The sequence below is a fragment of the Lepidochelys kempii genome, chromosome 1, assembly GCF_965140285.1.
Source record: "Lepidochelys kempii isolate rLepKem1 chromosome 1, rLepKem1.hap1, whole genome shotgun sequence".
NCBI classification, from domain to species: domain Eukaryota; kingdom Metazoa; phylum Chordata; order Testudines; family Cheloniidae; genus Lepidochelys; species Lepidochelys kempii.
This window is the reverse complement of record NC_136380.1, coordinates 287924877-287952509: the sequence shown is the minus strand read 5'-3', so window position 1 is coordinate 287952509 and position 27633 is coordinate 287924877. Positions and strand designations below refer to the sequence as shown.

Here is a 27633-nt window from a genome sequence, read left to right as displayed (position 1 = left end):
TGGCCGCGAGGGGGCGCCGGCCCGGGGGCGCCGTGTCGCGGAGCGTCGGGGAAATGGCGGAGCTCGCAGCGGGCCTGGCCGCGGCCGCTCGTGGGGGGTAGCGGCACCTCCCCCTCCCCAGCGGCTGGCGGTGCGTGGGAACGGGGTGCTGGGCCTGGCTGGCGGAGGGAGGGGCTCGGGCGGGGTAGGCCGGGCGCCTCGCTTCGCCTCCTCCTGGTGGGCAGGCTCCGCAAGGCGGCCGCGCGGGGCCTGCCCGGGAACGAAGAACGGGCGGCCGCGGGGCTGGGGCTGGGGCGAGAGGCGGGGGCTGGGGCGAGAGGCGGGGGCGGGGGCTGGACCAAGGCGGCTGCCCCAGCCGTTGGGTGAGTCAGCAGCGGCGCGCGGCCGGCCCCCCGTGACTCAGCAGCGTCAGCCCCGGGTTATGCTCAGACATGCCGGGCCGCGGCCAGCGGAGGAGCTAAGCCCCGACTTGCCTTCGTCTGGCGACGCTATTTAAAGGCGGCCCGGCCCCGCCGCTTCATGCCAGTGCAGCGCTTCAGCTCAGCGGCGTGTGCGGCCGCCAGGAGCGCCCAGGTGAGGCCGGCTCGTGTCGCCGCTTGGCGTTATCCTTGCGGGGCATGGCTGCGCTCCTCCGTGCGGACTCCCCGCTTCGCCCGCTGCCGGGCAAGCTGCTAACACCGGCTGTCTTCATTTCAGGCAAATGTGCAACACCAAGATGTCAGCGGGGTCGGACGACCGCCTCGGCGCCTCTTCCATTCCCCACGCCGAGCAAGAGGCGCTGGTGAGTAGCCCTGGCCCCTGGCTCTCAGACACGGAGGTTTTCCTGCTGGCTGCGGGGCTTGGTGCCAATGGACCTGTTGGTAGACAGGTGTCGAGGGTGTGGATGCTGACTGCTCCTACATCAATGCTAGGAAATAGATGTTAATATTGGATTAAAGCCAGGGAAGTGAAGGTGGATTCTCTTTAGTCGCCCAGTTGTGGAGTAAATCAGCTTTCAGGGTTGGAGTGAAGGATGATACAGCTACCTAAACTTCATGTTTCAGGGATTTTGTTGTATTTAAATGTGTTCTAAAAGAAATGTTTTTAACAGGTGTTTGATTTTAATGCCAAGTTTGAGCCCCAAACAGATTACTAGGTCCGTTCAGAATATAAAATCCATAAAAATAGCATTTACAATGGAAATCTTGACAGAATCCAATTAGAGCGTTGGGAAAGGGGTATCTTCTAGCACTACATGGTGTTTGTATTGTTTCTGAGAGTCTGAATTTTACTGATTCCATTTAACTGTATGGAGACAGGTTTCAGATATTGTTTACCCATTGTTTCATGTTCTCTATGTATATAAATCTCCCCACTGTATTTTCCACTGAATGCATCCAATGAAGTGAGCTGTAGCTCACGACAGGTTATGCTTAAATAAATTTGTTAGTCTGTAAGGTGCCACAAGTACTACTTTTCTTTTTGTGAATACAGACTAAGACTGCTACTCTGAAAGCTGTGTTAATGTGTATCGGCAAAAACAACGAGGAGTCCTTGTCACACCTTAGAGACTAACAAATTTATTTGGCCAAATACAAATAAACTTGAAGTGCCACAAGGACTCCTCTTTGTTTTCATTTAACTGTGGGTTTTCAATATGTCACAATACCATCTTGTGCTGCATCAGAACTTAAAAGCAAAACAGGGTAAGAGACATAGACCTTATAATGAAAAGCCATGGGGTATGGTGATTCATTAAGTGTGTCACGCTTCTGTCTGAGTACTGTACCAGAGCTGCAGCAATGGTGTTAGTCACTATCCTATGGTTTCTTTCACATCAGGTGTGACTTAAGTTATTTAAAAAGTTATGGCATGCTATTCCAAGTGAATTTACTTTGTTAGAAAAGTTAAGTAGTTACTAATAGTTTAAAAGGCTAGAAAGGTAGGAAAACATGAAAAAAGCCAGATGTTCATGAAAGAATACCATGCAGCTTAGGATGGAAAAATACACTGATTTATTTAAAATCAAAATACCTTAAAAGTTGGAGGGTTTTGTCATGGAAATCAAGGGAGTGATTGTAAGGCCTTGATCTGCAATCCATCTACAATGCCTGGGTGGGCCCTTGTGTTTGTATAGAGTCAGCAGTGCTCCTTGTGGGCACAAGCTTCCTCCCACACCTATCCAGTTGCAGGATCAGATCTTAAATAATTAAGAGCTTAAGTAATACACTGGCAATTTACAACGCTGCAACTTTCTTTTTCTGGAGTGTGAAAAAACACCCTCCTGAGCGTAGCAAGTTTCAGCATTGAGAAGCTCCAGTATAGACAGTGCACCAGTGCTGGGAGCTACACCCCTCATGAGGTGGGGTGTGGTTTTTTGTTTTTTTTTAAGAGCGTTGTGAGAGCTCTTTCCCAGCCCTCTGCTGCAAGTACATAAGTCATGTTAAAGCACTGCCAGTGTAGACTAGCTCTAAGTTCTGTCTGTTTATGGTACATTCTCTCTATTTCAGTGAGATGTTCATTCCCTTTATGAATCTGTCGTAAAATCATACGAATAGCTATAATGGGTCAGACCAATGGTCCACCTAGCCCAGAATCCTGTCTTCTGACAATAGCTGATGCCGGATGCTTCAGAGGGAATGAATGATACAGGGCAATTAGAGTGATCCATCCGTCCCCTGTTGTCCAGTCCCAGCTTCTGGCAGTCAAAGTTTAGGGACACCTGCAGCATGGGGTTGCATCCCTGACCATCTTGGCTAATAGCCATTAATGAACTTATCTAATACTTTTTTGAACCCACTTATACATTGGGCTTTCTTAACATCTTCTGGCACTGAGTTCCACAGGTTGACTGTGCATTGTGTGAAGAAGTACATCCTTGTGTTTTGTTTTAAACCTGCTGCCTACTAATTTCATTGGGTGATCCCTAGTTTTGTTATGTGAAGGGGTAAATAATACTTCCTTATTCACTTTCTCCACACCATTCTGATTTTATAGTCCTCTGTCATATTCTCTTGAAGTCATCTCTTTTCTAAGATGAACAGTCTGTCTATTTAATCTCTCCTCATATGGAAGCTGTTTTATGCCGTCTTATTATTTACCCCTTTCCTAATGGTTCCCAACATACTGCTAGCTTTTTTGACTGCTGCTGCACTTTGAATGGATATTTTCAGAGAACTATCTGCAATGACTCCAAGATCTTTCTTGAGTGGTAACAACTAATTTAGACTCCATCATTTTGTATGTATGGTTGGAATTATTTTTTCTAGTGTGCATTACTTTGCATTTATCAATGTTACATTTATCACAAGCTAAATATGAGTCAATAGTGTAACACTATGGCAAAAAAAGGCAAACATTCTGGGATGTATTAGCCAGAAGTGTTGTAGGGAAGACACGAGAAGTAATTCTTCTGCTCTCCTCTGTGGCCTCAGCTGGAGTGTTATGTCTAGTTCTGGATGCCGCATTTCAGAAAAGATGTAGACAAATTGGAGAAAGTCTAGCGAAGAGCAGCAAAAATGATTAAAGGTCTAAAAAACATGACCTCTGAGTGTTTAGTCTGGAGCAGAGAAGACTGAGGAGGGGACATAAGTTTTCAAGTACATAAACGGTTGTTACAAGAGGGAAGGAGAAAAATTATTCTCTTTACTCTCTGAGGATAGAACAAGAAGCAGTGGGCTTAAATTGCAGCAAGGGTGGGTTAGGTTGGACATTAGGAAAAACTTTGTCAGGATAGTTAAGCATTGGAATAAAATTAGTAGGGAGGTTGTGCAATCTCCATCACTGGAGATTTTTAAGAGCAGGTTAGACAAACAACTATCAGGAATGGTCTAGATAATAATTATTCCTACCAGAAGTGCAGGGGACTAGACTAGAAGGCCTCTTGAGGTCCCTTCCAGTCCTACAATTCTGTGATTGGATTTCATCTGCCATTTTGTTGCCCAGTCACCCAGTTTTGAGATCCATTTCTAACTCTTCACAGTCAGCTTTGGACTTAACAATCTTGAGTATTTTTATATTGTCTACAGACTTTGCCACTCACTGTTTATGCCTTTTTCTAGATCATTTATGAATATATTGAACAGCAGCTGCTCCCAGTACAGATCCTTGAGGGACCCTGCTATTTACCTCTTTCTATTTTGAAAACTGACCACTTATTTCTACCCTTTGTTTCCTATATTTTAATACTGATCTATGAGAGGACCTTCCCTCTTATCCCATGACTGCTTAGTTTGCTTAAGAGCCTTTTGGTGAGAGACCTTGTTAAAGCCTTCTGAAAGTCCAGGCATATCTGCTGGATAACCCTTGTCCACATATTTGTTGACACCTTCAAATAATTTTACTAGATTGGATTCTGCATGATTTCCCTTTACAAAAGTCATGTTGACTATTTCCCAACGCATCGTGTTCATAGATAGCAGGGGTAGTCAATAGGCGGACCATGGGCCAAATCCGGACTGCCAGACGCTTTTGAATGGACCCCAAAATCTTATTTACTTAGAATTATTGTTACTGTACTGTATTTTATTATTTTCTCTGGAGTCTGGACTTTGCCTATACCTGACCAAGATATTTGGACCTTGACAAAAAATAGACTACCCTTGATCTATAGTAAAGAACACAATTATCAGGCACACAGTTTTAGCCAGTTTTCCTGGTACTGATGTTAGGCTTACCAGCCTGTAATTTTCAGCAATGCCTCAAGGCTTTTTTTTTTTTTTTTTTAAAGGTGGTTCCAAAACCATCTTTACTGACACGTCAATCTGGGATGGTTCCTCAGATTTGTTACCTAAAAAGAATGGCTAAGGGATGAGAATCTCCCCCATATCCTCTGCAGTGAAGACGAATGCAGTGGCCTTGTTTTCATTGAGTGCTCCTTTAGCACATCAATCTCTAGTGGCCCCACTGATTCTTTGGCAGACTTCCTGCTTCTGATGTGCTTTAAAAAATTTGCTGTTAGTTTTTGTCTTTTACTAGTTGCTCTTCAAATTCTTCTTTGGCCTCCCTCATTATACTCGATTTGATGGAGTTTGTTCCTTTTTTGTTATATATCCATCTGTTGCATTTCAGTGATATGTTTGTATTGTTGGGTTGAGCCAGTAATTAGGTTGCCTAACCCTTTCCATATAAAAAATTCTTGTGGCCCTTTTGTTTTTAGAAAGCTCTAACTGCTTCATAGTTTGCATCAAACCTTTGAAATATGGCAGAAGGAAAGTCCTTTGGCCGAAGAGCTGTCTGTTTTGTCCCATGGCATTCCGGTCAGGTTTTGCTGAGAGATACGTTTTTGAAAAAAGCCATTTCCCTTATCTCACTTGTTCTTCAGAAATATTTTGTCTCGATGCTGAAATAACTAAACATGAACATGTTAGGACCAGGTTCATGCTGCTGCTGAACCAGCAACAGCAGCATTGCACTCTATCTTTGGAACATTTAAGAACTGTTAGAGCTGCTGTAGCACAAGATGATGTGGGGAGAGAGACACAGGGGCTTACGCCCAAACCCAGCAAATAGCTCTAATGAGCCATATAATTAACTTTGAGAGCACCATATGGGGTAGGAGCTGCCACACCTCCTAGTGGTGCGAGAGAGCTAGGTTGGGTTCCCCCTTCAGATACCAACCTGCTACTTACCAGCTAATGTAGTAAGTCTTGTAGTTCAAGAGAGAGCAGTCTGTGCTACACTGCTGAAAGTTCAGGGTTCACACCCAAGTGGTGGTGTATGATTTGGGGGAGGGAGGGTTATTATAGTTGCGTGTAATAGGGTTTGTTTTCTTTTTCTGAAAAAGAAAAACCTAGGCAATTACGTAAGTATGTAAATGAATCTTATTTAGGTTGCAAAGACTGTTGTTGCCTGTGCAATCTTACTTTAGCCTCCATGTACATATGTATTTTGGCACAGTCTTTAATTATGTGATGACACACAGATTTTCACAGAACCCCTGTTTCATTTGATGTGAACAGTAAATGCACTGGGGGGAAATGACAAAATTAAGGTTGCACAGGGAACCAAAAATCTGCCATGTCCTAACTTTGAGGTGCTTGACTTTTCAATGTAAATAACACTCTTTTAACATAGTTTTTGTGGGAGTAATACAAAAGTAATCTATGGAGCTTTGGACTCTTTGGGGAGGACATGCACTATAAAAATTAAATATGTTGTTTGCTTTTTTTTTTCCCTTTCAGGTTAAACCGAAGCCACTATTGTTGAAGTTGTTAAACTGTGCTGGTGCCCAAAAAGACACTTTTACAATGAAGGAGGTAAATTATCAGAACTTCTCATTAACAATGATGGATAGCAATAAATAGAAGTGTCACACTAACAATTTTACCATACTTATTAGTGATCCCATAATGAAAGAATAATAATGTGGTTTACTGGATAGGGCATCAATTTGGAAGCTGGAAGATGGTTCTGTTCCTGGCTCTGCCACAGTCCTGCTTTATGACCTCGATCGAGTCACTTAACATCTATACCACAGTTTCTCTTGTCTGTAAAATGGAGTATATAGCTTTGAGAACTGCAGATGAAAACTGCTATGTAAAGTAGTATTTATTTATAACTGTTAATATTAATATGGAGTTGCAGGTGGTAATTGAAAGGAGAATAGACTCTTTAGGGGGTTTGAAATAGGTTATTTTATATTGGTTTTATACTTCAAAGTTATAAATATATTTAGTATAGCTATATTTGTCTTGCATTGTAGGTAATATTCTATCTTGGCCAATATATTATGTCTAAACAATTATATGATGAAAAACAGCAACATATTGTCCACTGTGCAGATGATCTTCTTGGAGATCTATTTGGGGTACCAAGCTTTTCTGTAAAAGAACACAGGTAACATTTCATATTCTTTGAGAGAGAGATCAGTATGAAATGTATGTAACACACCTAAAGTGTGTGTTGGTTTGCAATTTGTTGCATATTTTATTTGCATAAGTCTTGACAGATGGAATTGTCATAATTGTATTCCCACTGGCCAAGTATCTAGTTTTTTAGAGGGAGGCCCGATTCAGCCTGCATTTATATCTATAACTGCCAGACCTCAGAAGCAACACAAACTTCTGAGGTTCAGTGACCTTATGGGCTTTTGTCTGCTTTAAAGAGAGATTCTTCTCTTTACCCCTTGAGGTAACAGCAACATAATTTAGACATTACACAAGCACTTAAGTCTGTCCCCTTCCCATTATGAACTCCTTGTGCATGGGAGACCAAGCCCAGTAAAGGGGGTTGCAGAGAAGAGGCATACTCTTTTGTTTTTCTCTAGGCAGCTACGCCACTCATCAGTGCAGAGTGACAGTGGTTGAAGATTTCCCTTTGCAGCAGGCTAGACTTTCTTCTGAAATAGGTTATATTGCTGCAAAGCCAGGATGTATGACCTGGGTCTTCAAACTGCCCTAAAAGTTTAAGATATTTTTCTCTGGATTAAACCCTGAAATAATACTGTACAAGTTCCATTAAAAATGCTTTGAATCATGACTAGAGATGGTCCAACTGCTCATTAAGTGAGAAATGGCTTTTTGACAAAATTGAAACTTTAAGAGGAAAATTCCTGATCTTGTTGAAATTTTTCATTTTTTGAGAAAATTTCAAAATGGAATTTTTTCCAACTTTTTAGAAAAAAGCATTTAAAGTTTGTTTTGGTGGGGGAAAACACTTTCACTTTTTATACTATTCCCTTTTTACAATGGGGTGGTGAAAGAGGAGTGGAAAGCTTAAAAAAGCAAAATCAAAGTGGTGGTGGTGGTTTCCCCACCAAAATAAAATGAAAACATCCAAAAATGCTGTGAAAAGTTTTGAACAAAACAGAAGCATTTTCATTTTTTGAATTTTTCATAAAATGCGCTTACCTCTTTTTTCAACCATCTCTAATCATGACACTACAAAATAATCAGTGTTTTCAGCTTGGTCTTTCTCTCTTCTATTTTGGCTAAATTTACCACAGTAAATAGGAACTTCCAATTTATAATTTTTAAATGTATGAAATGTCTGTTTTGTCTCCCTTCAAGGAAAGTATACTCAATGATTTCCAGAAACTTGATAGCAGTTAGTCAACAAGGTAAGTTAGTGTTGAAAGGCCTTTTTTGTGGGGGAGAAAATGATCTTTATTAATGCAAAAGTCCTGAACCTGTATTAACTTACTTTGTTGGTGATATTCAGTTAACTGCAGTCATTGATAGATGACGTAATTATTATCACTTTTTTGTAGCACTGTTGGAGGTGAATTGCATCTTTTACAAATAAATTGTTTAAGGTTATGGGTCTCGCACAGAAAATGGGATTGAACTTGCTCATAGTGAAGTCAGTGGCAAAACTTTCATTGGCTTCAATGGAAACGGGATAAGGCATTATGTGCAGACTTTGATTCTGCTTTCTTTACATACTCAACTCACACTAAGAAATGTATTTTTAAAACAAAATATTTGAATATTGGTTCATCCTTAACTACCCTGTCTAATTTGAGTTAACATTTCTCTTGTAATAGTTTACATGATAAACAATAAAAGTAGCAGGAAAAAAATCTATATACTTTGTTCTTATGAGTTTAATAAATCCATATATAATTTCATAAAATAGACTATGGTCTAATTAAATTTATTCACATCTGCAAGAGAAGGAAGGATAATGCAGCTGTGATGTAACTTAAATTTAAGAAATGAGTGAAATGAAAGTTAAATATGGGGTGATTTTTTTTAAAGGCGCTTAAATCTACATTTATACATGTGTAATCTGCTTGATTTTCCAAAGTATGGAGCACCTGACATCTCCCATTGGCTTCAGTGGGTAGAGTTGGGTACTCAACACTTGAAAATCAGGCACCTGCCTAAATCTGGACTTTGGGGCTTAACGTTAGGCTCCTATTTTTGAAAATCTTGGCCAGAACAGCAGAGTGGAAGGATAGAAGTAGAGAAGATCTCAAAGATAAAATCTGGTCAAATAAAGAGGGTACGTGCCTACTATACTTAACTTCGTTCTAAATGGATACCTTTTGTCTTGAAAATAACTAGTTGCATTGTGTAGTTCAGGGTCCATTCTGACAATGTAGTTAGAACAATTATTTCTATGTCTTAGTAGTATATTAGTGACTGTAAACATCTCTTGCAGAGCTTGATATCTTCTTTTGTAAACCAGTGGATCTTGTATGTGTCCCCTTGTAAATAGTGTAGAATCATTCTGTTGATATCTAGCTAAAAAGTGTATTTTTTTCTTCTGTGAGAAATCCCAAAACAGTTACATTTCTTTTTTCTTATAATTGTGTATGTAATGTTACAAAGAAAACCTTGAACCTTTCTTAACATTTACAGAATCACTTCATACTTGTAAGTATACTCTGAATTAAGATTTAAAATAACATGTACAAAGTATTTGCAGTATATTTTTACAACTTTCACAGTAGTTCCTTGAGCCTGCAGATATTTCCTTTCTGATGCATTGCATTATGTATTTTTCTTTTTCAGAATCTATGGAAGCAGACGTATCTGAGAATGAGACCAGGTGCCAACTTGAAAAAGGCAATGTTCTAAAGGTGATCTAACTACTTGATACGTTCTAACATATACACTCTTTCAAGTTTCACAACTTCAGTTGCTTTACCACTGAGATTTGGATGCAGTTGAAAGATTAAAATTAATTTCATCCTATCCACATTACTACTATGCTTACTTAGTATTTTTGTTAAACAGGAATCCATGCAAGAGTTAGTTGACGAAAAACAGACATCCCCAAATTTGACTGCTAGACCAACTACCTCTTCTAGGAGGATGCTTAGTGAATCTGGTATGTGCACATTTATAATGCAGGATTTTCAATATTTTATACCTTTCAAGAGTATGTACACCTAGAGCAAACTTGTATGTCACTGGCTCATGTTATCTTTTGTGGGGGAGTCCACATTTTCATGTTTTTAGCCATTGTGAAAGGTACCAGATTGACAGCCCTGGAGAATGAGCTTCTCTGCTTATCCATAGAATAGATACAATGTGGGTAATGGCAATATAGGCTTCCCCACATGTTTGTACGTCTCCTGGCACAGTGGTTTCAATCTTTTTTTTTTTTTTTTTTTTTTTCATTTATGGACCCCTAAAAAATTTCAACTGCAGTTACGGATCCCTTTGGGAATCTTTGACATAGTGAAAACCACTGTCCTAGCACAATGGGGCTCTGGTCCATGACTAGGTGCTATGATAATACATACAATAACCGCACCAGCATGGTGCAGTCCTGATCTGCAAGGACTACCGGTAGGGTGATAGGGTAACTCAGTCTTCATGACTTTTCAGTCCTCTGCCTTTATACTGATGTCACCAACAAGGTATCAGTGGTGTTTTCTTTGTGATGTGGACATCTTTTCACACACTGCACTGAGACTATCAAACTGATGTCAGGTAACTCTTCAGACAGCCACCAGATTGTAACTTTTGGTTGCTGTTTGTAACCTACTTGTATTGGATTTAAGCCAGTGACATGGGGTGAAAGGCTCTATTTTATCCAGTTATCTTGGTCCAGATTTTCAAAAGTATTTAGTCACCTAAATACCTCTGATTGGCCCTCTGATTCTCTTCTCTACCTCTCCCCTCTACATGGCAACTTAATATTTATTGGTTAATGCATTCTTTAACATCTGAGGTATTGATTCTGATATTTAGTAGCTGTAATTAGTGGGTGTTTTTGAGTGGGTGGGTTTTTTGAGTTATGTTTAAACTTTCAACCTCTTGGTAGTGACACTTCATAACTTTCAATTATATGTAATACACACTGGTAATTTCCACACCAACCTGCATTTTATCACTTATCTGGTGATTCTTGATAGTTGTGATAAATTGAGTAACAATAACCTTTCACATAAAATCATAGCATGCAATATTTATTTTGTTTTCCTATGTTCAGTAATATTTTGTTCAGTTGTTTGATCTATGTAAAGTATTTCTGATATGCTTGACTTTCTAGTATTTAGGCAGCAGTCATCCTAGCCTATCATAAAACTGTACTGCATTTATAAGCCATTCACGCTACATTAAAAGAACTCTTTAATGTTGTAACTCAAACTGGTGAAAGGATGAAAATTCACAGTTAAGGATTATAACTTGTAATACTTACACACAACCCAGAGTAATCAGGTGTTCTGTTGTGCCTGCTTATTGCAAGCTTAATCATTAACTCTGTTTTTGCATCCATTTGTCAGTTTATTACAGCCTTAAAATTCTTTTAATATAGTGTTTTTATGTACACTGTTTTTTTAATTTGTAGGAAATCTTCCCCTTAAACCACTATGCTCGTACATTGGGATGATAGCGGCTCCTTTGGAGCCGCTACTATTTCACTGTAAATGTTTAGAAACCGTGTGTTGGCATGTTATCAGTGCCTCATGGAGAGATGACAACTTAATGAGGACAACGATGGACAGGAGCAACGGTTGGGCCTGGGGGCATCTAAGTTTGAAGGTTGGGGCTCTCAGGGCGAAAAAAGAAAAGAGAGGGACTGAGCCAAGAAGCATCAAGGGAAAGTAAGAGGAGTCACAAAGTATGTACAAGTGTTTTGTTCTTGTTGTTTTTTTAAAACTAAAGATGCCAGGCTTAGAGGCCCTGGGGTGGATTTTTCAAACTTTTTTTACAGTGCAAAGAAAGTATTGGGCAGTAGAGTGAAAGGCACCTGTAGGTGGCAGCAGGCTCTGTTGAATGGTCATTGAACCAATTTGCCAATCCTGGTAGGGAATTTCACTCCACTGCATTTATTACATACTGACTTGGCAGCTGCTTATTAAGTCTTCGTCAAGTTCGTTTATAATGCCTTTTCTTAATATCAGTGGAGTTGAATTTTGATACATTCATCCCCAAAATGCTGTCTCCCTACTCCCTCCCTCCCTCATGCTACCAGAGTCCAAAACGTCAGTGTTTTTTAGTTCTTCGGCTTAAAACAGTGTTTCCACAGTTGATACCTTGAACATCATGTTTTAGCCTTGAAGGAATTTTTAGTGTGGACTTTTATACCCCTGCAAATTGGGTTTATAATAGAAATTCTGATACCAATAAATATATTATTGCATGCTATGCTAAAATAAAATCCCCAATTTCCGGAGGTGGCCGGGAGTTCGTTCTTATGATTCCTTAATCATAGTATCTACTGCCTGGAGAAATGACCATTTATAGGGGCAGTCAGCGAAAAACAGCCTCTGAAATGTCAATCTTTTGCCCATTTTACACCATTTTCTTTTAGGAATATGGCAAGAATGTGTTTCATTGTCTTTTTAAAATAGGTCAGGTGCCTTTATTTAATTTTCCATTGAAAAACACTGAATAATTTTAATATTAAAGTTATGAATAAGTAAAATCCAGTTTAAACATCTACTAAAATGCATGTAACGTGGACTTCGTAGATGCTTTTGGATTAATAAGCTTTTTCTCTCTGACACAGAAGAAAATTCTTCAGATGAACAACCTAGTGAAAGAAGAAAACGGCATAAGTCAGACAGCATTTCGCTCACATTTGATGAAAGCCTTTCTTGGTGTGTTGTAAGTGGGCTGTGCTGCGAAGGAAGCAACAGCAGTGACTCAATAGACTCTGCAAGTCCTGTAAGCAAGATGTATTTTTATTTATGTTGAGTTCTCAAATTTCCCAGACATGCATCTTGATTATCACCTTAATATTTGAAACAAATAATGCTTCTAGTTATGTCAGAGAATCTGAGTGTTGTATTTTATGTGGCTTGGATCACAAAACTTAAGAATAGAATTTTCTTAAATCTTCATTATGAAAAGTGGTGCCTCTGAATTGTGTATGAATATCTGTATTCCCAGTGAGAGTGTGTTTCGTGATTAGAGTAAGTTATTTACACTTCTCAGTTTCCCATCTGTAAAATGTGGGTTAATATTTACACACCTTTGTTAAAGCATTTTGAGATTTGATAAAAGATGCTGTAAGTATTATAAAATTTCAGTACACAGAAGTGAAATATTTGTTAAATTCACACACGCTATCACCTGCTTTTCTGTATATCTTAAATGTTAGCAAATGTAAGTTCAAACTTCGCTTGTGTTATATTTCAACATACTAGTTTTGGAGCCAGTTCCAATATTCTTTTCATTCATTTAAAAATAATTCTTAAAGATTTTATTAGTCCAATAATATATTTCTAAGTGGTGCAACTGCAGGATAAATCCCAACATCTTGAGTGGTATGAGGTATTTGGCTAAGACATGACTATTTTATCTCTGGCCCACAGCCATTTAAACAGTGTTTCTCTTTACTGTTATGTTTAAATACACATGTAGCAGTATGAGTCATAAGAATGGAATAATGAAGTTAAATATATTCACCCCTCCCCTTTTTATTCAGGATCTTCATGCCAGTTCATTAAGCGAAAACTCTGATTGGTTTGACCAGAGTTCTGTTTCAGACCAGTTCAGTGTTGAGTTTGAAGTTGAGTCCATTTATTCAGAAGATTATAGCCATAATGAAGAAGGACAAGAGCTCACAGATGAAGATGATGAGGTATGTATATTCCTCATCCCCCCACCTCCTCCACCCCTCCCCCCCCAGCTAAATCTGAAATGTTATAGCAGAAGCATTTTGTTGGAATCCAATATGAAACATTTCCATAGTCTTCTTTCATGACTGTATGTGCTGTATGGCAAATATGTACTGCCATTCTTTATACTGAGTTTTCTTTGTACAAATTTAATCATGATTCTGCAAGAAGCTCCATGTAGGCAGAGCTCCATTGGGGTCATTTATAGGGCCTGAAGGGACCATTACAATGATTTAATCTGACTTCCTCCATAACATAGGCCATAGAATTTAATCCAGTAAAATTCACTGGCTGGCTGTTGGAGTCACTGAGGTTCAGTGCAGGGTCAGGAGTCCACTTATGCATGGTTTCTTGCAGGATAAAGGTCTTAGCTTGGAATATGTATATAGAACTTTATTGGAAGAAAACCTCATAATTTTTGAAAGGCAAAACATATTAAATAGGATATTTATCTGCATAAAGTTAAAAGTGAATAGAAGTATTTTTAGAATACATTTTTAGAAACTATTTAAGATCTTATATCAGGGGTTGCCAAACTTACTGACCCTCAGAGCTGCATACGACAATCTTCAGAACCAAGACACACCTGCTGGGGCTTGGAGCTTCAGTCCTGCGGGAGGTGCCTGCTGGGGTTTGGGGTTTCAATCCTGCTCCCGCTGAAGCCCCGAGCCCTGGCAAGCATGCCCTGTGGGGCTGAAACTCAGAGCCCCCACACCCCACTGCTAGGCAGAAGCCCCTACCCCACCACCCTGCTACAAGTCAGAGGTCCCAGGCTCCCCTCCCCAAGTGTGATAGGTGGAGAATGGTGGGAGTGTGGGGGGCTCCATGAGCCACACTTCAACATTAAAAGAACCACATGCGGCTCATGAGCCACAGTTTGGCCACTCCTATCTTATATTATTAAGAGGCCACATAGGTAGCCTTAAAAATTACAAACAGTGAGCTCTATGGTGCAGTGTATTAGAATTAGTGTCTTGCATTTATTGTGTTGACTAGTGAAATACTTGTTGCTAAAGCTTTTGTTCACAATTGACATTATCCATTTGAGGGAGGCCCACTGTTGTCTATCTATATTGTAAATCTTCCAAGAGGTTGTTCCCAAATGAGAACAAAAGTTTTTAGAGCTGGTAATTGATTACAGTGTCTGTACCCGTAAGTAGTAGTGCTCCTCTCTTAATTCAGTACACCAAGAAAATGCATGTAGTATGTAGCCACATCATCTAGAACTTTAGCAAGTACTATTTTCTATCTGATAAAAAGTTTAAACAAAAATATTCTGTCAAGTGTGCTTTACTACTTGTTCAGGGTTGTTTTTTAATAAAACATTTAAAATTGAAAAACAAGTAAAAGGAAGTTAAAATATATTTCCTTCCATCAGGTATATCAGGTGACGATATATCAGACTGAAGAGAGTGATGCTGATTCATTCGATGAAGATCCTGAAATTTCACTCGCTGTGAGTAAATCCTTAGTTCATGCAAAATCACAAGTCTTGTGAAATGAAAGACCAGGACTGGGAACATATATGAATTCTGTGGATATTGCAGTGATTTTAAAAATAAAACCTGGCTTTTTCTTGCATTAAAAGGAAAATGATAGTTTGAGGTCTTTCAGTTACCGACCTATAAATCAGTCTTTCTCTCTGCCATTTTAAAGTTGTGGATACAGGAATTTCAAATTTTACTGGCTCACTCAGAGTAAGGGGCACACAATTTAGAGCCTAGATCTAACTTTTTGTTTAAAACACAAAGGAAGGATTTTTTTTAAAAAAAAGCTTTTTAATTTTTTTGGAAACCAAAAGCTAGCATTGTTTTTGTCTACAAGAAAACAAAATAAAACTGGCCACTTTTAATTTCAGTGTCCAATCTGAGTGAAATAAAGAAAATAGCAAAAAATTGTATATTGAAAATTCACTAAGGATAAAGGAACTGTTTTAAAATTGTCTAGAAGATTGAAAAGATCAGTTTCTGTATTTTTTTTTGTGTATAGTAAAGTTTTTTAAATTTCAGCACATTGGCTTGTCAGAATATCTGAATTCAGAATTTGACATGTCTTTAAAGCTAAATACTAAAGCGTGGAACATTTCTTTAAATTGCTATTATGAACTCAGAGTTGCATAGGAGAATTAGTGATCCAGATCATGTCATTGGCTGAGCTGCCTTAATCATGCTCGTACTGTGGAGCCAGCTGTAATGATACCTCTGGGAATATAAGGAGGTTTTTTTTTTTAAATGTCAAACAGAATATTTTTAAAGTTACTTTGTCTAGATTTAAATAGGTGATATACCTTTATTTCTTATTGCTCTTCATTCACAGTTCATGTCTGAGTAGAAAAAGGCATCTAAAACAAGCATTTTAATTATGGTATTGCCAGTTGCAGCTCCATAGTTAACCTTAAGTTTGCCACTCCCCAAAATTACAACACTCTGAGAATGGAATTTATATAAATTTGTTAAATACCTTTAGGAGTGAAAATGAATTTTAAAATGTCTTTTAAGGAGTTGAGCATCCAGTGTTAGTCAAATTGAGGTTTTTGGGGGAAGGCTCTTGAATAATGCACACATTTCATATAGTTTAAACTCACTGAAATCTTGAGTAGACTAGAAAAAATTTTTTAGGATTACTGATCGTTTTTTCACAGTATTCATAATTGGAAGTTTTTCCTTCAGCAGAGACTGGAGAATAGTGTTCTTCAGAGAATTTCAGAAAAAAGTGCTCTTTCAAAATAGCTGCCACCTTCAGTTGTTTTCAGTTGTACTGAAGCCACAGGTTTCCCCCAGTTGGTAATTTTTGAGAAGAGCTAATTGTTCTCAGTACAACCAAATATTACTCTCCACCTTGTGATCTCATAGGGTCTACCTGCTAAAGGCAGGTTGTCATCTCCTTGGGAACAATGGGAGGCTATAGCCATTTGTAACGATGATATTGACCTGTGATCTCATTTACATTAAGAACAATGGGTAATGGCAGCCATTTTGAAACAGGGCAATTCTTTGAGTTTCTCCAAAGAAGATTGTTTGCACCAGACTCTCTTACTTACAGGTGTAAACTTTCAGTTAAGAAAAATAATGGCAGAAAATGATCATTAATCCTAAATGTTTCCTAATACCATTGGGAGTGGGTAGGAAAATCAGGTTAATCTGACCTGGGACAACAAACACAAAAATGGCTTAATCACAAACAGGTTAGATTGGGGGTGGGGGGAACAGCAGTGATACTTCTCAAGTTCTGTACACAGAATAAATTCTGTCACATGATATGGCGCTCTCAGTAGATTGTGCAGATACTCAAAATAGGTTCACACATCCTCCTGGATCTCAGGCTCCATTCAGTGAGGCTCATGTGCTCCACTGGCTTTTTGGAGGAACCCAGATGCTCCTCTGCGGTCTGCTAGGTTTTTCCTTGACTGGAGACAGAAAACAATGGGATACTTGTCCCAAGGCCACTGACTGGTGGTACCAGAATAAGCTGTCACTCACAGTACATTACAGATCTTCACAGTATGATTTTCCTTCTCCTTTTGTATATGCTTTGAATAATGAGTTACGTGTTGATGTTTGAAGTATTATTATTGGGTGATAGTTAGCACCCTCTAAGATAAATGAATCAGGTCACATACCCTTTGGAATTGTTTCAGGTTCTGCAAATGGAGACAGACGACATTGCATCAGTTACACTCTGTTCAAATTTTCAAGGCTCAGTAACCTAACGGCTAGAGACTTTTATTTAAAGAACCATAATGTTCTGGGATCATGAAGGCAGCGTAAGAGAGGTTCCAGTATGATGTACTGCTACGTACAACATAAAGTGGAATCTTGTTCTGTAAATGAGTTTAGTATATGGTGTTATTACAAGGCAGACCTAAAGGTATTTGAGTGCCCTAAATGTGCATTTCTATACCTTAACATGTTTGGATTTCTTTTATGTTTAACCTTAACTCAGAATATCCTGGGTTTATAATGCTTGGTTTTAGGATAATTACAGCATCCCTGTAATGTGTTTTTCCTAAATTACTGATAAGTAGTTGCAACCATAATATCACTTTAACATAGTTTTATTTTTCTGGAAATATATATGCAGATAGTCTGTGTAATGTGCAAACTTACATTAGAGAGGTAGAAGATCAGTTGCTAAAACATATCATGGAATAGATTTGAGTCTAGCTCTAATGATAGTACTAACTGTATACAGTTTTGGTACACTGCCTGTGTAACGTATTTTCCTTGGCATAGTTGTTTACTTGTTCAGTTTTGAGAGAGTTTTACACCCAAATTTTTAATTGCAAGGAGGGGAAAAAAAATCATATGTGCTATCATTACAAGATCGAGAAATTGTGGTGTAATTGATCTTAACTTTCCTCTTCCTAAAGCTCTTTCTGCCTTAAAATGAGGTGATTGACCAATTTTGTTTACAGATATTGAGTAAATACTTTAGCAGTAACATAAAGAAACTATAATCTCCTTTAGTTTTTTTTCTATAATAGTAGGAATGCCAAATCGCTTAACTGTTTAACTTTTAATTCACTAAAGGATTATTGGAAGTGCACTAAATGCAATGAAATGAACCCTCCCCTTCCGCGGCATTGCCCCAGATGCTGGGCTCTTCGTGAGGACTGGCTTCCTGATGAAAAGAATGACGACAAATCTGAAAAGCGAAAATTGGAAAGTTCCACACAGCTAGAACGTGAAGAGGGTTTTGATGTTCCCGACTGTAAGAAAGTGAAAATGAATGAAGATAAAGAACTAAGTGTTGAAGAAAGTGAGGATACAACAGCACAAACTTCTGAATCCCAGGAAAGTGAGGAATACTCTCAGCCATCTACATCTAGCAATATGTTTTGTAGCAGCCAAGAGGATTGCAAAGAACCTGAGAAAAAAGAGTCAGAAGACAAAGAGGAAAGTATGGAATGCAGTCTACCCCTTTCTAGCATAGAGCCCTGTGTCATATGTCAGAGCAGACCTAAAAATGGCTGTATAGTTCATGGCAAGACAGGACATCTTATGTCATGTTTTACTTGTGCAAGGAAACTGAAAAAGCGGAATAAACCCTGTCCAGTCTGTAGACAGCCAATTCAGATGATTGTGCTAACTTATTTTAGTTAGAAGGAACTTCAGCATAACTGTGCAACAAAGTTTCAACAGACCTTCCATACAAATTTCCATAGACTCTTACAATTAAGAGAGTAAGAAACTATTTTTGTATGTTTAACTAAAAACATATTTTGGTTGATTTTTCTTTCTTTTGATTTTAATGAAAAGTTGATGTCTTCATTAGGCATTTGAAGAGATTTTAAAATACCCAAATTCCTGAAACTTATTTCCATGTTAGGGGATCTGTCACGACAAGAATTACACATCACAAGCAGATCAGTAATGACTCTTGTACAACTGTATAGAATATCCATTTTAAAATAATGAATTTAATGCTTTTGAGAAATGAGAGAGTTCTCAAGTTTCATTTCAATTTTCTTTTCCTCAGTAAGAATTAATAGATTTCATAATTTCAACCTTCCCATCTTTCTACAAATTCCAGTATTTGTTCCTTAGCCAAGTCATTGGGGAAAATCAGAACTTCTTAAGAAATCCCTAGGAAAATTCCTATTTTGAAAAATAAAATTTTGACTTGGTCATTGCTGAGAATTCAGTTTATTTATCGAAGTAGGTAAATTGGGGGAAATATTTCTGAGACCACTTCAGATCACCAGAAGGTGTGAAAGTTAGTAAAGAATTAGAATAATTAATTTAGACCAAAAATTGGAATGAGGGAAGAATGAAATTTGGGTAGAGACTAGCCTTTTATTTCAGTAAAATGCAAGTGTACGTTTCAGGTGCTATACAAATGATTACTATTGATAAGTAATTGATTTGAATTCAGCTTTGATTGGTAGTAACCGAAGATGTTTGTCACATCACTCCTGTGAAATGATTTTGAGACCTGTTTCATATGATTTGGTAGTCTGTCCTGTTGCTAATAGATAAGTAACCACATCTGAGTTTGGCACATTTGACTGGCCCAGCAGAGGGGGCCAAGGACTCAATGGACATGGTGACTTTAAAAAAAACAAAAGAAAAAAACACGTTCGCTATGAAAACACATTAGTGGAGCAGTGTTGGGGAATTTTATACTTCTATTGTACCTGTGTCCAGTGTTGTCAGTGTACCACATTTCATGAGCATTACGTTCATTTAAATAAGACCAAATATACCAAACCCTTTCAGAGAGAGCAAAAACAGCACGGTGATATTTTGCATAAGGGTGGTTTTTTAGTTCAGTAGGTTTTTTTAATTGAATCTGTGATTCTCTGTTTTTGTAAGGGTTTTTCTGAATATTGAAGAGTTGTGAGGTGGTAGATTGGCCGGTTATATACTGAAATCAGACTTTAATATAAAATGTTGATCAAAATTTTGATACTACCTTTTTGGACAAAAAATGAAAAATCTGTAAAATTAAATATCCTTAAAACTAGTGTGTCCAGTTCCTTGGTAACTCTCTTCAGTAATGAATTTTAAAAAATCTCACCATACTTGCCCTCTCCTCCACCCCCCCCCCTCCCAAATTCTCTGTCTTGTGAAATTTCTCTGTACTTTTTATGTTGCTGAATATTTTGTGTTTGTGGTGAATTCCAAGAAGGCAGTGAAAGTGTGTATTTACATAGAATTTTTTTTAAAATGCTGTTAAGTTACTCAGTTGAACTGGTATTTTGAGGGTAAAAATATAAGGTTTTGGATCATTTTGACGAGACTATTGTGCAAAAATGTGGCTTTCTTCTCTTGCTTAATGAGGTCCTCTTGCAGAGTGTAATATTGAGAAGAGACATGCAGATTTTGGGGCTTTCTGATTTCAAGGGCAGCATTCCAAAGTAGTTTAACCAATAAAGAATGGTGAAAATGGGAGCACCGTTCATTTAGTGACTTCAGATACTGAGGCCCGGTGTAAACAAAAGTTATACGATTTTCAATATATCAGTCGTCATTTTAACATATGTGGCAAGTGACCAGGATTCATCACCAAATTTGGTCTGCTGGTTGGATCATTAGCTTTCCCAGTTTGGGCTGGGTATTGACGGGGAATGCAACATGAATGCTAATCGTTGGTTAAGGGGTACATCTCCTCTAAGTTGGACACAGCTATACCAGTATGATTATACTTATAGCATTATAAATTATTTGTTATAAATTATTTCCTCATGGGAATGGGTATAACTGTGTCTGCAGTAGGGGCTGTACTGCTGTAGCTGTTCTGGTAAAAGATCACATCCCTAACTGTAATAGTTATACTGGTATGTGTAGACCACGCCTGAGAGACACTAGAGACAAGGATATAGAAAAGCAGATTACAGAGCAATTAACAGAACCAGAAATTATACAATTAAATCTTACTAAACCGCACAATAAGTATTCTTCTATCCTCACTTCTGAAAAAAGATTGAATTGCCAAGGACTGCAGTGAGGTTTCATTTTACTAAGACTTACTTATTTTTACATTTTTCTAGTACTTTTTGAATTATGGACATAAATGACTCATATTGTACTATTGCAAATAAGTGAACAAAACAATTTTTTGTGGTGTTTTCCTTTTTAAATTTTGATCACTTACAGATTCTTAAATTTCAGCAGTTTGCTAGCTGGAAGGATAAAGTTAGTCTCCAATAAAACTGTCTAGGCATATAGTCTCTTCAGCTTTGTCCCTTCTCTTAGGCCTGGCCTACACGTGGGGGAGGGTGTGGGAGGGGGGAATTGATCTAAGTTACGCAACTTCAGCTACGTGAATAACGTTGCTGAAGTCAACGTACTTAGATCTCACTGCGGTGTCTTCGCTGCGGTGAGTCGATAGCTGATGCTCTCCCGTCAACTCCACCTCCGCCTCTCGCTCCAGTGGATACCAGAGTCAACGGGAGAGCGCTCGCCGGTTGATTTATTGTATCTAGAGTAGACATGATAAATCGACCCCTGCTGGATTGATCGCTGCCTGTCGATCCTGCTCCTGTGGGTAATGTAGACAAGCCCTTAGTCACTTGGGGAGCAACACCATGAATGCTCTTACAAGAGAGCAGCCTGCCTCCCTTCCTCCAAAAGGATTTGGTTGCCTCTCTCTCATGTACAGCCTTTTCTAATCAATGTGTATTGGAAAGAAGGGCCCAGACATTTCAATAGGGATGGAGTAACCTATAGAATTTTGGAATAGGCTATAGCGATGGTGGCAGGATTTCTGTGGTGCTGCTTCTGTCACAATACAGAAATACCATTCCGTCTTCAGGCAGATGCTTCTTTGTAGTTGAGGGTTATTCTTAAACCTACAAAACTTCTTTTTGTAAAGCATCTCCTTGCACAGCGGCCGCTTATTATTACGGTAAAAAGAAAGGAGTACTTGTGGCACCTTAGATCCGAAGAAGTGAGCTGTAGCTCACAAAAACTTATGCTCAAATAAATTTGTTAGTCTCTAATGTGCCACAAGTACTCCTTGTCGTGAATACAGACTAACACGGCTGCGACTCTGAAACCTGTTGTTATTATGGTGTGTTACTTCATAAATATAACTATGATAAAACTTGCAGACAACTTCTGTGTTGGATGCAGGAGATCAGAACCAAACAGGAAAGTGATCTGGGGGCTGTTAAGAGGAGTGGGGGCTATAGAGAATAAGGAAATATCAGTGTAAAGTCATATGTTCAGAAGGAGGCAGTAAATACTGTTGCTACTAAGAGTTTTAACTCTCTCTCATACAGTTTGCATCATAACAAAATACTGCCGCCTCTTCCTAGAGAATTGCCCCTCTAGTTACCACAGTGGGTATTTATTTTTCATCATTCCCTGCTTTGGAGAAGTCGATTATATAATTTCCTTTTATAAAGAATATTTTTTCCCCCCTTAGAGTAGGGTACCCTTTGCTTAGTTGTCAAGTTTAGCAAAGGAATAAAACAAATAAGCAGTCCACAAAGTTGGATTCCTAGTATAGGCTATTCTGTGTAACCCTTGGAATGCTAGGAACCTGCCCATAGCCAAATTGATTTTGTAATAGTTTGACTAGGAAATCTTCTGACAGTTAAAGGATAAAGAATTTTTTTTGTACAAATTGTGGAAATGGGCCAATAAAATCTTTTCCCCTCCTCACAGCACTGTGGAACTGGTTATGTCAGGGCTTCCATGTCCTTGGGCAGACTTCTGTGTCATGGAAAATCAATATATTTCTGTCTGAATTAGGTCTTCCAGGAGTACTATGTGCATTCTTGAGTGCTGCATATGAAGTACTTTATCACCAAAAAAAAATTTATAAATTTTCCTCATATTGTAAAAAACCAAGCTTTACCCCAAAATATATGCTATTTACGTAAAAGCAAAGACACTCCTACGACGTGGCAGCTGTCCTAAGAAACCAAGTTATCAGGGTTTCCTATCATATCCTTTCAACATTCTAATCTTGTGAGGCTTTCTTTCAAGATTCAGAGATTGAAAAGAAAGTAGAGAAGATACCATGTACCTGAATGAAAATTTTCAAGTACTTTGCTAATAAGTCTGAGAATGGCATTCATAAACATGTCTTAAAAATAAATTGGAGCACCTCAGTAATCCTATTAAATGCCAATTTTCTATATTGAAGTCCCAAGTTGAAGTCTGCACCCGACTCAGTTTTTCACATGTATCTGACCCATATGTTGCGGACCTAGAGTTCATCATGAATTATACTCCAGTTTTTCTAAAACTAGGCAAATTAAACCCAAAGCAGGGTTAATGGTGAGCAACCTTCAGTACATCTCCCTGTCTTATTTACCTTTATTACTTTATTTTGTGCAGTAATCAATGCAAAAGAAAGTTCACAGGCATATTACTTGTATGGTGAGCTCTCTGAAATTCTACTTATTTAATATCAGGTTACCTTTAACTCTTAATTTATCACTTGTAAATATTCTTGTATTTTCGGAGACTTAGCAATGTTTGCCAGTTTTAATTTATTGAGTGGGAGGGGGGTGGAGGTGGGGGGTGGACAGGAGGAGAGACAAGGTGGGTGAGGTAATATCTTTTATTGGACAAAACTTCTGTTGGGGTGAGACGAGCTTTCGAGTTTTTCTTCAGGTCAGAGACAGGTACTCGTAGCATCACAGCTAAATGCAAGGTGGAACAGATTGTTTAGTGTAAGTAGTTAGCACATATTCTAATCTAAGGGACCATTCAAGGTAGAGTGGTCTGTTTAACACCTCTGCAGTCATAAGTCAAAAAGAGGGAGTTAGTGGATTGCAGATGATTGTCATGAACCATAAATCCAGTGTCTGTTCAGGCCAGGAATTTTAGTGTCTACCAGAGTTGTGAATTTAAGCTTCCAAGCTCATCTCTTGAAAATGTTGTTCAGGTTTCCTTTGAGGAGGATGAGGAGTGATACGTCAGATATAATGTGATCACTTTGTGAAAAGTGTTCAGGCACAGGTGATTGGGTGTTTGGTTTTTTTATCATTTTTGTGTGTGAATTCATTTGAGAACCTAGTGGTTGTCTGGTTTCACCCACACAGTTGTTGGGGCATTTAGACACCTGTAAGGTAAGTTTTAACATTTAGATAAAAAGAGAATATTTTTAAGTGTAGTTGCATTTTAAAAGAGCAGAGATCTTGTGATGATGGAGTGGGGCAGAAGCACAGGAAGGTTTATAGGAAAGTCATAAGATTGGAGTTTTCTCTTTCCCCTCTCTTAATGAAATTTGCAAGCTAAAACTACCAAAAGGTAGTAAACAAAAAAGTAGAGATAAGATAGCTGAGAGTTATCTGAAAATTCTAAAGGTGCCTGTGGTGGGGTGGTTACCATGCTGTGCCTTGAAGGGCTTAAAACAGCCCTAAGAGAGGGCTATAGCTGGAGGAAAGTCAGGCTGGTTGGGGGAAGTAGCCACAGGTGGGGCCATACCCCAATTAGGCCACAGCTGGCCCTATAAGAGGGCTGTTAGCCAGGAGCTGAGACAGACACTCTCTCTAGCTACATGGAGAGAGGAGGCTGGCTGCCTAGGAAGCTGAGGAGGGTACCTAGGGCAGAGCAGTGCTGGGGAAGGGCAGAGGGAGCTGGGGAGCTCCAGCCTAGCAGAGTCCCACGCTGCAGGCCGAGGTGAAGGCCCACGAAAGGGTACTAAGGCTGCAGAGGAGCAGCCCAGACCTAGACAGAGGCAGCTGGTCCGACCCCCCTTGCCGATGAGTGGTACAGACTACAGTCTGCCCCGGGAGCAGGGGCTAGATGATGACTGACAGTAGCCAGGGGGCAGAACCCTAATCTAGAAGGGCACCGGGGTCCGGGAGGGGCACAGGTCCAGCAGCAGGCGAGACACTGACTGGCAGAGGGCACTCCTGGCTGAAAAGAGCTAATTCCCTGGACAAGCAGCAGGAGGCACTGCAGCGGTGAGTCGTTGCCCCCTGACAGTGCTGTAGTAGAAAAAGTCCTTCAGCAGCAACACTTTTCCCAGCTAGAGTGCTATTGAATCTCTGGCTGCAGCCAAGGGGTTCAGGATTAGTTCTTTGTGCTGGTCATATTGGAGTTTATTCAGTAGAGGAACTAGCTGCATGACCAGAGGCCCTAAGAGAAATCTATATTTGGTTATGAATACAGTTTGGCTGTGAGTAAGGAACCCACAAAGGTGAATGACTGGATGGGTGACCTTGATCAGTGGTTCTCAATCAGGGGTCTTCAAGCAGGTTTCAGGGAGTCTGCCAAGCAGGGCAGGCATTAGACACACTGGGGCCCAAGGCAGAAAGCTGAAGGCCTGAGCAATTTACTATACGGGGCCCTCTGTGGCTTCGGGCCTGGGCAGTTGCCATGCTTGCTACCTTCTAATGCCAGCTCTGGCTTTTATATGCAGAAAAACAGTTGTGGAACAGGTGGGTCATGGAGTTCTTATAGCACGTTGCAGGGAGCTTCAGAAAGGAAAAGGCTGAGAACCCCTGACCTAGACATGAATTAAATCTTTAAGACTGCAGAGTTTTCAATAATGGTCTTATATTCCTTCATAGACTTGACTTCTGTGCATTCAAAGCATATAGGAATCAAGTACCATTGGTACAGTGATTTGAAATTATTCTTACAGTACAACAAACAAAAGAGGTCCTTGTGCCTCTTCCATACCAATTTCCATGTTTTATTTTGTGTTCTTGGGGTTTTAGGGCCTATGGTATCTGTGATAACGAGAACACTGATGGAATCGCAGAATTAAAACAATAACACAGAATCTAGGATCGCAGAAGCAGGTGGGCAGGGTGGGCTGCATGGCTGAGCTATGTGCAGCTGCTGGAGGTAAGAGCAGTGAGGAGGAGGGCATGGGGGGCAAGGGATTTAATGGGGAGGAGGTGCAGGGGGCTAGGGACACAAGGGAGTGCAAGAGTTAGGGGAGAAGAGCCAGCATCTGGGATTTAAGGGCAACTTCTGGGAATTCAGTTCCTTGCTGTGTCAGTTTCATGTTGGGAGTTGCAGACTCCAGCCATGCAACAAAACATTGATCAGTATAGCGAGCTACCACCTCTCACCTCCGTTAACCAGAAGTGCATGAACAATAGTTGTTGTTTCTGCACAGTACTCAGAATGACCCTATCTTAGGTCCACTGGATCTTAGCACTTATTGGAAGATTATGACTGTGCCTAAAGTAGCAGAGGTTGCCCTACCTTACATCTTCCCTGTAAGCTCTGTAAAGACAGAGAGAAGCTTTAGGGAAATATAAAAATCTATTTACAGCCAAGAGGGGAATCACTTTCTGACAAAAAATACTAAAAGGCTAGCCATATTGTACCACAATGCAGATATCTGCCAGAGATGGCAAAAATAATATTTAAACGTCATTATTTTGTAATGCTACTCAGCAATAAACAGTTGATTTGATATTTTGAAATGATTTAATCAAATTTGAAATGAAGCATTCCTTCAGACTGTAGGAAGCTTTAAAGTACTTACGTTAATTTAAAATGGCAACAATGACTGCTGCAAGGATAAATTGTTTTGAGTGCATTTTTTTAATTATTCAAATCTGAATTCAGGTAAATTGACATGGTAAGAGGCTCTTTCTTCTGGTGACTTGTGTTATTGTTCAGCAAAGTAATTTTGGTCATATTACTGAGTGCTACTTTAAGAAGTGTTTTAAAATGTGTTACTTTTACTATGTACTGTGTATCTGCAGGATGTTTTGTTTAATTATAGGATTTTTTGGTAAAATCAGTTTTTTCCCATTGCAATCCAATTCTGAACATTTTAATGAATTTATAGAAAGGCTATTTAATTGTCAATGTCCATCAAACAATTTTGATTAAAGACATAGATGGAATTATTTTTTTTAATGAAATAAATAAATCCAAAGATCCACAATAATAAAACTGATTTCAGAGGGCCCTAGATGTTTTAGGTATTTCATTAGCGTGGTTCCTATGTCAGTTCTAAATTCATCTCTTTAGAACAGTGTGCCTGGTTCAAAATTAATACTATCCAAGACATCAACAAAAATTGCTTTTATGTTTCAGATTTCAAGTCTTCATAACATACTTTAAGATAAGTATAGATACTACGATTTCCAAAATTTAAGTAAGTCTTAAGTTATTTGTGAATGGGTTAGAGAGAAGGGGAAACTTTCTTGTTTGTGAATATTTACTGGTGTTATCCTATAAAAGTCTCAGAGTCAAAACAAAGTTTAGCAATAGCCAACTTACTGGTTAGATATTTAAGCACTATTGATACTGCAGGCTTATTTCAATTAAGTGCTATCAACTAATGCATATTAGCACTTTTAAATAAAGATTTGAATTAAAGTTGGAAAAACCATCATATGTATTCAAGAGGATCTGGATATCAGGTTTGATTATCTAGCTGATTTAGAAAGGGTAACAGCTACATAAAACTAAATCTATTTATCGAAGGTATTAAAATTGAATAGCAATGTTGTCTATAGATCATTGTATTATCATTATTTCATTTGCTAGAAAGTGGTGGTTAAATGTGATGATGTCTCCAAAGCGCTCTGTGAGCACAAAGTTTAATGCAAAATTTAGTCATGACTCCTTTATATAAAAAAAAAAAATCCTAAACAAAAACTATTAATTTCCCCACGCTTTTGCAAGTGTTCCCCTGTACTTTTGAACATCCGTGGAAACAGTTTTTAAACCAATAAAAACCCTTGCATTGTT

At 38.9% G+C, this 27633-nt stretch overlaps 1 protein-coding gene across 2 annotated transcripts; it reads left to right on the top strand.

Annotated features, from left to right (window-relative positions):
• Nucleotides 1-27633, top strand: MDM2 (MDM2 proto-oncogene). 2 transcript variants are annotated; one of them, XM_073327824.2, is made up of 11 exons: nt 1-130; nt 697-781; nt 6162-6236; nt 6683-6816; nt 7989-8038; nt 9438-9505; nt 9663-9756; nt 12391-12548; nt 13312-13467; nt 14883-14960; nt 18034-27633. In XM_073327824.2, exons 2-11 carry the CDS (start codon nt 701-703, stop codon nt 18604-18606), a joined length of 1467 nt encoding a protein of 488 aa, XP_073183925.1. In that variant the 5' UTR covers nt 1-130; nt 697-700; the 3' UTR covers nt 18607-27633. The 2 variants fall into 2 exon arrangements, with proteins under 2 accessions (XP_073183925.1, XP_073183926.1); XM_073327825.2 differs by lacking the exon at nt 1-130 and adding an exon at nt 372-573.